Source organism: Exophiala aquamarina (assembly GCF_000709125.1).
Source record: "Exophiala aquamarina CBS 119918 chromosome Unknown aczIA-supercont1.1, whole genome shotgun sequence".
Taxonomy (NCBI): domain Eukaryota; kingdom Fungi; phylum Ascomycota; class Eurotiomycetes; order Chaetothyriales; family Herpotrichiellaceae; genus Exophiala; species Exophiala aquamarina.
Genome location: NW_013550587.1, coordinates 1389215 through 1401577, shown reverse-complemented (window position 1 = coordinate 1401577; position 12363 = coordinate 1389215). Strand labels below are relative to the sequence as shown.

Genomic DNA, 12363 nt, shown 5'->3' with positions numbered 1-12363 from the left:
ATACCTTTAAACATTTAGCCATTGGTACCGTTTTAGCCATGGAGTGCTTTGACATCAGTCATTGGCGGCATTGAGTAGAGGATGATGTGTTTAGTTGAACAATGCTAGCATGCATGGGCTTGTTGAGTGGAGTTGAGCTTAGGGAGATGTTTACTTCGATGAAGGGCGTGACAGTGGTAGGGTGTTTGGTTAGCTAAAACAATACTATGGAATGGTGTGTTGGGACCCCGAGAGCCCTCTTATGATGACCAAGCCATAAAAGAGCGTAGCAGGGAGAATAGGTGCTGGCCTCGTCGAATCCTGGGACATATACACTCCTCGTTGCAGGGGAGATAAAAGAAGATGGCAGAGTAGTAAGCATTGAGCATTTTGGCCGGTTATATTAAAATCGCCTAATAGTAGGAGCACTACATTATGCAATGTGGCGGTACTGTATATGCTCAATCGCCAATTCCTGGAAGAATGATAATTGGCAAAAGCTTTCAAAGTTTAGGTTTGGCATGTGTCATCTACGGCTGCCAAGACAACAAAGGCGGGGTAAGACCTCCGAAATGGTGCGGACTCCAACCTCTCGAAACATTTTCGTGAGGGATGGCCGGAAGCGCAGAATATAAGCGCCGAGCGCCCTTACGCTTGATCTATCCTCATCCTCATGTGAACCTGATTGCCATATGCCGCAATTCTTTAACCCGCGCAAGCGTCGAAACTTAGAGGAGCTTTCACGTCTGCCGGACTAAACATCGCTGCACGTCTCCAAAAGAACAAAGCGCAGCCACTATAGCAAACCTTAAATTCCACCAGCGTTCTAGGACAATCTATCAAGAATTAACTTAACTAAACACGCGTTGGAAGAGCTAGATCGAAGGAATACTCGAATCGTTTTAAATTCCCATCTACCCTCCCAAAGAATACGCCGCCCGATTACTCGAGGTACTCTCGATAAGTTGAAGAGCCATCTTCCTATCCGTTCTACTACCGACTTCCCCTATCATTACCGGAAAAGGTCTTTAAAGGAGCTAAAATAGTTTCCTAGAGTAGGTAGTCTAGATCTATCGGATGTAAGAGGCGTATATAATACTTCGTATCTCCTTCCTCCTAAGCTAATATTTTTATTAGCTTCTAGAACCTATTAACCTACTGAATTACTCGATAAGCTTAACCCAATCCGGTCCGCGTAGTCGAAAACGCGACTCTACATCCGCCTCGAATACCTAATCGACCTTAAATACGACAACGACTAAGAGCGCGGAGCCGTATAATCGTAACTTTCTATAGAATCTCATTAATGGTAGCGTCTTCCCTTATAGGTATAAATACCTAGATGGCCGAATTCCTACGAAGCCAAATAACTAGGAGATTAATCGACGATTAACCCTACTACGACGCTCTCTTTCACCTTCTAAGTTTACGCAGGAAGATCATGAAAACTTTATATAAGTAGATGTAGACGTTGTTAAAGAGAAGTAAGTAACAACTACGGTGATTCTAATCATCGAAGGAAATATTAGTGACAGTAAATGCGTCTCGGGGGGAATCCCGTTTACAAATCTCGACCATCTAACGGACGGCACAATTTTGCCTAGAAGCTCGGACATCTACTACGGCGCACGCCTAGAGCAACTCGATCGACGTATCCGTAATGAGCTAAGTGGCTATATTATTCCTTCTACACAAGATGACCTTCCTATAGTACCGAATTTCTTTCTAGTAGCGAAGGGGCCGGATGGATCTTTATTAGCCGCAGGAAAATAGGCTACATACGATGGCGCGTTGGGAGCGAGAGGTATGTACAGCCTATAGTCATACGGGCTAGAGGAACTAGTCTTTGACAATAAAGCTTACACCATTACGTCAATTTACCATAGTAGTACTCTCAAGTTGTACACTAGTTATCCTGTAAAGCTAATTAGTCTAGGAGGTCGGCCTGAGTATTATATGCATTAACTTAAGGGATGGGCCATGACCAGTGACCTTAAAACCTTTCGACAAGGCGCTACTGCGTATAGAAATGCCAGAGATTGGGCGAAGGAGTAGAGGGACGAGGCAATCAGGCAGGCGAAAGAGAGAGCAAATCACAGTCAAACCACGGCACTAGCTGTCGATGTGAGTTTCGGGTAGGCCTACAGCTTTACGGGTAAAGCTACATTAGAGGAAATATCTACGACGTTTTCGCTCAGCCAAGAATCTCAAACTCTGCTCGGCGATGATTCCAACACAACTACTAACCTTCAGGAGTCTGAGACTTCAATGGGTGGATTCTCACTGAGGTACGACCTCCCCGTCAAGCGTTCAATCAAGCATTCGCAGCAAGCACGCCGATGTTCAGCCATTTTCGTTTACTGTGTGCGACATCCACTTCATGCCTGGTCGGCGCCGCCAGACATTGCTGTGTATAGTTGCTTCCACTCAGCATCAGCGTGCTAAGTGCGTTGATTCCAAGATGGAGCCACAAGCTGTATCTCCTGACTTTGTCGCATGAGCCATCTATCAGTGTCCCGATGCCTCCGGCCATGGGTGGCTCTGAGTGCGTAACACCCCAGAGAGTAAATCCGATATTCGCGATCAGGGCAATGGTAGTTGTCGATGCGGCTATGACGATACCCATTTTCCAACCGGACAGGTTCGCCGTTGTCCACCTTCCGATCCGACGTAGGAAAGTCGACTCATTTTGACCGTCTGATCGTGGAGCTTCATGTGGTTTCGAAGACAATGTTACCGAAGCCTTTGATTCTGCCATGGAAGCTGCATAGGCGCCGGTACAAAGGAACGCGATGTTAACGATCAGAAGGTTGTGGAGTTGGCTGCTTTCTTGCAGAGTCGATCATGATCTTGTAAAAGAGGGCGCCGGGATAGAGAACCTTGTCACATGCACCAAGGGCGAGGCTGTGCAGGCTCCAAGACTCCCGGTGTGGTTAGCTTTGTGCCACAGCCACACAGGACCAGGGTGAAGCTAGCCATACAGCTCGTAGGCAGCTAACGTTGACAATGGCGCTAACAACGCGATGCAGGGCAGATATCTGATGAGATGACCATGAATGATGACTAATAGAAGTCGGGCGGAGAATAATTCGAGCTGCAATTAGGGTGAAGCCGATTTTGCAGGAGAGAGTAGGAAGGATGTGTCATCACGCTCCCTGAGATGGCCCATAAAACTAGGCAGTAGGCCTGGGCTGAAACATGGTTGGGAGAGTAACAAGTTGGTTTGGCAAGTCCAGCCGAGTCCCAAGGCGGTCCCTTGGCCCAAATTGGACGGGATTCCGGGTAACCGTGACCGCTATGGGGCCCACCTAACGGGAGATAGGAGCTGTCAAGGGCATGTTTATCTTCCCCTCACAATGACAGCCAAAGGTCTCCGTATGCTATAATTGAACATCTGGAAGTCACGAGAGGACATGGAGGCCCTAATCAACGATCCCAACACGCGAAACCTCGACATTCTCCTTATTCAAGAGCCATCGATCTCGACGTGCGGTACACAGGCAGTGTGTCCCATCAACCAAGTAAACCAAAGTTTGACCCCTTTGGTTTGCTTGGTTGGTTACTGCCTTTTGCTTTGCTTGGCTGGTTGGTATTGGTTGACGGGTACACCTAATTGGGCAACCTGTGATAGATCTAGGGCAACATACAGGTTCGAAGCAGGTGCTTTTGGCATTCAATCGCCGCTACCGTATCTGGATTGAGGCGATTTCGTTCATCTGTGATGACCTTCTTTGTCTGTGAGAATACACGCTCACACTCAGCGCCCATTGCCGGGCAGCTGAACAGGTCAAAGGCCATCTTAGAGAGGGTAGGATAGTCAGATGCATGGCGAATCCACCACTCCAGGGGATCCTCAACATCCAGACCAGCCTTATTGGTCCTGTCCATAAACTCATCAAGCTCAGAGGTGAGTTTTGTGCGCTTCTTGCCTCGTGTGGATGACGCCGCGGTGGCAGCAAGCCGCTGGCGACGCTTACGAGCTTGTTGGAGAAGATCAAGCACCACGCTGTTGTCAGCAATAACCTCCTCCTCTTCCTGTTGTGCCACTTCTATTATCTCCTCTTCCGCAGCTACTTCCTCGTATTGTACCAGTCGAAGCTAACCCAGAATTGTGCGTCCACCGACGCTGCTTTTGAGTACATTTAGAGTTCTATTGGATGAGCCCTGAGCCATCACGTGCGTCACAACGATGGGTCCAAAAAGCCAAACACGGCCGTCGATCCACCAGGGCGAGCAGGGACAAAGTCGCACCAAGGAGGCCAAGGCGCCAGGGCTTTTCGACCCCCCGATGGGTGAGCCACTTGGTGCGGTCTCACCTGGCTCGCGCGAGCCGGGGGTGAGCACAGGGCGGCGTCACCCGCGCCCCGAAGGAGGGTGAGCTGTCGAATTCCCTCGTGGTGGCGAGGTGAGCGGCTGCGAAGGCTTCCAGCAGGTTGCTTTAATATCTGCACGTCAGCATTCTCATTTACTTGATCCCGGATTTTACTTCTTCACTGTCTTATGATCATACACCCCATCCACCTTGTTTCGCAAAGTTTTGCCGCGCTTGTGAGCAAACGTACCTCTCCTGATCCCTGTGTCGAGAATGCCTCATGTCAGCTTCATTGGGTGCCTAGAATGGCCACGACTCGATTCGACGGCCCTGAGGTGATGTCCGCGACAACGTGGCGGGTGAACTCACTGTCGGCGCACGGGAGCCTGTGGACCAGATCTGGGAGCCCCACAGGAGGAGATTATGGATATACCAGCTGCTGAAAAGAACAGACAATGAAAAGAGCCTTGATTCGTCCTTGTTGCAGGTGATTAATGGACAAGCAGGGATCCCAGTGACATCCCGATGGACCGAATCAGACACTGAACAATCTCGAACGAAAATTGTTTCTCTTGCATGCTCTCATCTCTTGGCCCAAATTCGTTCCTGAACAGTGTTGCGCATGTGAATGTGGGATGGAAACATGCTGCTAACGGGCGTACCCGCGAGGAATATTCTAGACTACCCCTTCGAATTGCGACCTCTGCTCCAACAACACCGCAAAAACTAATGTTAGGGCAAGGCACAATAATGTAAGTACTGCAATAGACAAGCGATATCTATATACCGTCCGTCAGATATACCATCCATGGCACCAAATATCTCAGATTGGCAGCGCACGCAGATCCGAGACATAATTGTTGACGGATCGCCAACCAATACTGACATTGCGAAAGCTGCCTCTTGTAGCTCTCGCATCGTCAGGTCCGCGCGAGGAAACTATCGCCTTTTCGGCAGTACGGCTGCACCATACAATGGCCGTGGCGGACGCCCACGATCGATCACTCCTTTGATGCTCGATGCGCTGCAAGAATATCTTCTTGAAAAGTGGGATCGATACCTAGATGAGATAGTGGTGTTCTTGTAGGATGAATTTGAAGTCCTCGTGGCGACATCTACCATCAGCAGAGCACTGAAGTCCATTCCTTTGTCGAAGAAGGTAATGCGTTGCGTGGCGCGAGGGCAATTCGAAAGGATCCCTTTGTCACAAGGGCCGTGGTACTGTACACATAGGTAATTTTGACAAATATGTCAGGCTTGGGCCTCGTACTGTTACAATTGATAGAAAGGTCGCAATCACGGGCATATTTGGCGGTCTATTGCGCATTGTAAAACTCGATGACATCTACTGAGGGAGAGAGCACCTGGGAATGTGTTTTTCTGGAAGCCGGTTTTGCAAGAGACTATAAAATTACGATCATGTGTGGGTAACCTCCCAGCAATTGACTGTGACGATGCAGCCAGGCCCCTTGAGTATCTAAAGTGAGCGTTCTGCGCCGATTTGTGTTCTTGGCTCGAGTCAACTCATGTCTGTCGTTCGGCTTGTCTGAACGCTATAAACGACCAAGATGATACCCGACTTTCAGCACAGCAGTCACCCTCAAGCACTTTTTGTGACCTAACAGGGGTTGTTACTGAAATCCGTGACCACCATGTCGAGACATTATTGTTTCACCCTCTAAGGATAACTATAACTATAAATGAGCAAGACATTTTGCCCTGAAAGGTGGCCTAGGCAACAAGATCTATGAGGCGTTCCAGTTCATAGGGGGTGACAAAGAATATCAATTTCTCCTCTTAGAGACCCTCGACGAATCAGAGCCGATGAATATCTTGTTGAACATGAGAATAGTGGCCGTCACGGGCACGAATCAACTCTTAAGTGCGAGCTTGCTGTTGCTCTCCTGGCAGCGTGGTTGAGATCGCATACCGCCAGTAAAGCACTGCTGAAGACACTACAAGAGCTTCGCTTAGTTGTCCAGGAGTCGGAGGGAAGGGAAAAGAGGTAAGAAGAATTTGTATCCTTGGGGAAGCTTCTACGGCAGGCATCGAATCTCCAGGTGTTAGAAATCAAGGTGAACCGCCTCATTCACTCGGGCAATCTATGCTTTGCATTATTTGGCCATTGCACACTCTAGAATGTGATGATTGCCTCCGAATTTGAAAGTCTTATTGCATCCAATGCTCTTTCGGTTCGAACTCCCCAGCTCGAAAATGTTGAGTTAGTGGAAGTTTCTGGATCGCAGGATCTCGGATCGACAGAAGCCTCAAGCCTCCCGACTTGATAATGCTGAGTTGAGGGCAGCTTCGATCTTCTTAAGTGGAAGACTGAGAAACGGGAATTGGAAGGATATGCTCAGATTCATCGGTAAATGTAAATTGAAGAAGTGTTATTTTTTATTTTGCATGTCTCTACGGCCGCGCATTGTGGGAATTCGATTTTTCACATGTCGGAAATAAGTCCTGAACAGGAAACCAAGCTTAAAAGACTCTTGAGGTGGATGAGAGAAGGTGTGGAAATTGCCCCTGGACGATAGGAGGACGTTGCAACATGATGACACGGTTCGGTATGAAAAGCAGGTCTGAGAAACTGATTGGTTGCATTACAAATAGTATGTATGATATCCCAAGTTGCTCTTCAATTGGTTTCCCCGGTCAAGACCCGTCTCACTGCGCTGTCGGGTATGAATTCTAGGACAAACCACTCTTCCCGTGCTGAATTGTAGAACACGGGGGTTGCTCGGTGGTGCTTAAAGCATGTGGAGAAGTCTTTCCCTCGAAAAGTAAAACACGTTTAATCGGTGGAGCTCAGCGACAGAAACTTCTGCAATTCGAACTGTTTCCGGCAGACGTGGCTGAGATTGACCAGGAACGTGACGTTGTCTCCTTCTCCGGTTCGCTTCTTCTCGCGCAGTTTCATAATTCCCATATAATGAAAATGAAATAAGTCGGCTCGCAATTGGCCCAGTTGAGGTGTTTGATCATCTTGGAATATGTAATGATATGTTGGGGATGCATATAATAGGTGTTCATATCGCTAGCGTTGATACCATCCCCATTAACGTACGGTGTCTGTGAGAGGTTGTCATAAACATGATAAATGTACTGTACCGAATCGTTGATCTGATAGTCATGACGTTGAAATGCGTCTGGATCGAGGAAGAATGTGAGTTCTTGTCGCACAACAGTAGCCATCATTCAAAGCAAGCCGGTAACCGGTAAGGTGCAGGAAGATACTGCGCTGTAAATTAGTTGAAGATAAATTAAGATGCAGGTGGAAAGAATTTGACAAGACTGGCAACTTGTCTCGGACTGTTAGACAGAATACCTGTACGGAGTAGCTTTGCCGGAGAATAATATGTACCGATGTTTTATCCAAGATCTAGGATACCGAGCTAAGTAGGCATCCCTATATCATAGACACTTTTCGGAAACTTGTATGCCATCCATTTCTCTTTCCCATTCAATTCAGTAAACTGAACTCACAGATTGGATGGCGCCAAGGACTTTTGCTCCTGTCGACTGTATTGCGAGACGATGGCTCGGCTTGGTATAGCAGAATCCCCAAGTTTGATATCTCTGACAATCATCCCTTGAAACAAGCCAAGTCCGAGATCCGCCCGAGCGGAAGTGCAAGCAACCGCCTGTTCTGGTGCTGCTCATATCCACCTGGGCAATACAGCTCGACAAGTAGCGTACCTGTGCCGCAATTGTCAGGTCTAAAAATAATGGATTGAGTCCAACGCCGCAGCTCAGTTTCGGGATGAAATAGTACGTCCGGTCACGTGCACCTGCACGGTCTAGCGAGCCAGACGTAGAGGGGCCTCACTATGCAATACCCCATGTAACAACTCAGGTCCAGGGGGTCTACTTGTTCAATGCCACGGGACGTTCGAAACACTTCCTGACGTCCAAGACCCGATAGATCGATTCAACAAATCTATCCCGTACAAATCCTCCTCTGCATATCATCTACGACATTAGAGGATAGCTGGATGGATCATTGTCGTGGCCGAAGGATTCGAGCCTACCACTGCGACGACTGCAATGTCATATCGCGGAAATTATACGGATTCTATTATCCTATCGTTCTTGGCTCTGGCTATGAGAAACTATTCGGATATTTATATCATGGCTCTCAGTGCTCACTGCTGTCCTGTTCTTGTCTGCAACCAGCTTTCTTTCTTTGTTTTCTTCAAGCGGGACTTGATAGCCACTCATTACTTCGTCACCAGATTGTGACAGACACTCATTTACGTACAGCACTGTCAGAGTTTATCTACTCAGTCTTTCATTAACAGACATTACCATAATGGTTCGCGTGTCGACTCTGATGGGCGGCCTTGTGCTAGCCATGACCACCTATAGCAGTCCGTTGCCTCAAAGCGAGGATCTTTCAATACCGCCTGAAGGAACTGCTACTGATGCAACAATCACCTTGACAGATTTTGCAACACCGCCTGAAGAAACTGCCACCGATGCAACCCTCACACTCACAGGACCACCGCCTGCAGAAAATTCTGTTGATCCCCTTACACTTGCAGATTCTCTGGTTGATACCAGCGCTCAATCTGATACTCCTGAGTTACAGGATGGAATTCCGCTAGACCAGCCCCTCGACCTCGCGTTGACAAATTCCGTGGCAGCTGCCATGGAAGCTGCTTGCGATCTCGATCCTCGAGACCCCAAGACATGGGCCGCCAGCGGTGCAGAGCTGCTGCTCAACGATTACTTGAAGGCTAACGGCCCTGGTTGGTACAACTCTCATCCTTCTTGGAACAAGTCTCTAATAATATTCAGAGGCATGGGTCAACGGTCTCACCAGAAAAGTCACTAATCGCAACGAGGGCCTCGCTTGTGGCCAAAGAAACTCGGCTTTATGCCCCCTCGCACCGGTACCGACGGACTGCAACACCCTGAATTTCTATATCACACGCTTCCTAGCCGCGAGTGTAAAGTCAACTTTCGATGTGATCGGCGAGACTCTCCAAGATGTTGGCATCACGGGAGCTCTGAACATGAAGTCAATTCTGGAGGATTTCAAACTTCCAGATATCCCCGAAGCATATAATGTTCCGTTGGCTATCAAAAATGTGGCCTTCGGTGAGAGAACTCCATATTCTCTGGCTTGGTCAGGATTGTGCTAACTCAAGGGCTTCAGGTGTTGGTGTCGCTGAGCAAGCAGTTGGCTTGATTCCAGGAGGCAACGTTGCTGCCAGCTTCCTGGCCTTGGTGGGCATCGGCCTCAATGCAGGCGCGGAAAATATGAAAGATGAGGAACCTAAAGAACCCAAATACGACGAGATCGAAGCGGGTATGAACAAGTATCTGGCCACATTCTTCACCAAGACCAGAGACGAGATGGACCGAATGCTCCAAGCATTGTTTGGCGAAGTCAACGGCAAAGGAAGTGATGATCCACTACTACGCCAGATGATCGAACGCATGGGCAAGTTGGGTGTCCGCGAGCTTAACAAGGACGCCGAGTTCCCCATTGCCGAGATTTTCAAGGGTGGTGAATTTCTGGTTCCCATCCAGAAGAATGACTTCGTACAAGCTTTCAACAAGGGTTTCAAGGGAATGGTACGTGCACAAACATCTCATGACCACGTAATGAGTACACAAGCTGACCATCACAAACAGCAAGGAGCCCTCATTGGCAACCTTCTCACGGGACTGCAGGTTTATGTCGAGCGTCAGGAAAATGCACCAGAGTCTGGGCCCGAACTCTGCACCGCCCTCGGTGAATTGCTGATCGACAACCAATGCTACACCATCAAGCGAAAGCCCTTCAGTGGCGAAGCGCCCTTCCGCTTGGAGGACCAGTACCTGCAGAAACTCAGTGAATACGGCGTCGACCTCCACACTCTCATCCGAAGCGCCAGGGACTGCAACAACGGCGAAGCTAACAACGAGTTCACCGGCACCGGCGAATACGGCAAGTGCTGGTTCGGGCTCAAGATTGCGACGCGCGTCAGCGATACACTCGTGGACCGATATAAACCCAACACAGCCAACGGCTTCCAATGCGGGTCCAAGTTCCGCGGGCTCGACAAGCTTCCCTCCTACATCTACGACGAGAAGGACAACAACTGCAATGGTAGATGGAGGGAGGTGCCGAACTATCAGCGCTGCGAGCTCAAGATGTACAACGACGGCAGCTTCAACGACAGCGGCCTCGCCCGCTACAGGATGCGCATCGAGGGCCACGGCATCGACGTCGGTCAGATCTGCCCCTATCTCCACGACGGGCGACGCTGCGTTTTCGGCTCTAATCGGAGATGCGTGCAGGAGGGCAACGGCTATCTCATGGAAATCAGCTTCGCTCACGGTAGTATTGGCAATGATCATTTCAACGACTGCCACAATAGTCTCATCAAGCAGTTCAAGGGAGATAACTTCTGCTTCGACTTCCCGGCAGGAAGTTGATCTGCGTGCTGGCTGGCTTTTTGAGAGTGGTCCTTTGAATACTTTCGGGAACAAGTGAGGACCTGGGGTTTGGCATATTTCGGGTGATATGACTACTCCAGGGGTTGCATTGGAGTAAATCATGGGCAGGAGAGGGGAGCACACGGAACGCACGAGAGTAATGTTCAGACGACCTTGGAAGTATTACACATGTAAATCTATCCAGACCATAGACTACAATGAGACATCGCTCCGGCGGCTCTGTTGTCACGTCCACACGTATTGAAATCGTAATCCCTAGCTTTGAAGCAGCAACCCTTGACCTTTTCATATCCCTTCTTGTTCGCTGGGTGGGTTCCTTCCATATCCTGAATGGTAATCTCCTCCTCATCCCAAGTATGTGACAGGATAGCGTATGGTGGGACATCATCGTCTCCGAATAGTTTCATCTCGACACTTTAGGTAAGCGATATACTCTTATCTCTCGTATATATTAATTTCTTTATAGGCCTTTCGAATATTATCTACTAGAATTTCGATCGATCCGCCTCGACGTATATTTCTAAGTCTAGCCTATCTATAGACTATAAAATAGCTTACTCTCCTAATAATTTTAATTAGTAATACTATTCTTACCTTCCTCTATGTGAAGGTTTCAATAGGAGCTTGTTTAACTACTATAGGACCTGTCTAACGAGGACGTTAAGCTAAAGGGAAGAGAGAAAGAAGTCCTGCCGCTATCCAATAGGGAGATATAATCTCCTGGGGTGGGTCGCCCGGTATCCTAGGTAACCATTAGTGTTACGTGATATCGTCCGGCTGTATAACTGTACGGTCGAGTCTAGGCATCGCTAGTTTAGTCTTAGCGTCGCTCGCCAAGACATCCATCATATCACGTGACATCGATCGGCTGTACAACTGTACGGTCGAATCTAGACGTCGCTGGTTCTTACCAAGACATCCTACGGGTTCAACCCGTGATAGTTGTCATTGTTAAGAGCGTGGTAGAGGATAGAGAGCGTAGTAGAGACTAGAGAGCGTAATAGATTACAATTTAGAGGGTATAGGCGTAGTTTGTTTACGAGCTAGTCCTATAGTGGTTAGAAGTCCCTAATAGGGTTAAAACCGTGCTAACGAAAGTTACCCTGGAGGAGTGTAGACGGGGGAGCGAGGAGGTTAAATAGTTACTAGCGCGGGAGTAAAGCGGCTACGGATAAGTCAGCGGAAATATCGTGGAAAAGTGTAGTTCGGGGTATCTATATATATACATATATATGCGTGTGTGTATGTGTGTGTCTCGGTCAATCAACACGCCCTTCACGCCAACCTTCCCTCGGACAACGCCCAATGATAAAGATACCGAGAGGTCAACCGCGCGAGCCGTGGGCGGGCATCTGCATGCGATCTTCTCCACTCCTTCTCGTCGTGAGTTGTACCAAATGCGAGTCAGGGAAAGCACTGGTAAACCAACCGACTAAACTCCAAAAGTTGATTGTCCCTTCGGGCTTCCTCTAAGCAACCCCCGCCCACGCGCCGTGCCAACCCTCCGTCCCACTTGACGGAGAAGAGCGAAAGGCATCTACAGTGCTTAGTTGGCCTTCGGGTCTTCTTTTCTCCGAAGGTAACTGGGCGAGGCATAGTGAGCTTGCTTGGCAACGGATAGG

General features: G+C 48.7%; 1 protein-coding gene across 1 annotated transcript; it reads right to left on the bottom strand.

Moving 5' to 3' along the window:
* Positions 1–2293: 2293 nt before the first annotated feature.
* A1O9_00508 (uncharacterized protein) lies at positions 2294–2737 on the bottom strand (the record flags this gene model as incomplete). The annotated part of the gene is made up of 1 exon (XM_013409671.1): positions 2294–2737. The coding sequence occupies one exon, from the start codon at positions 2735–2737 to the stop codon at positions 2294–2296; it is 444 nt and encodes a 147-aa protein (XP_013265125.1).
* Between the last annotated feature and the right edge of the window lie 9626 nt (positions 2738–12363).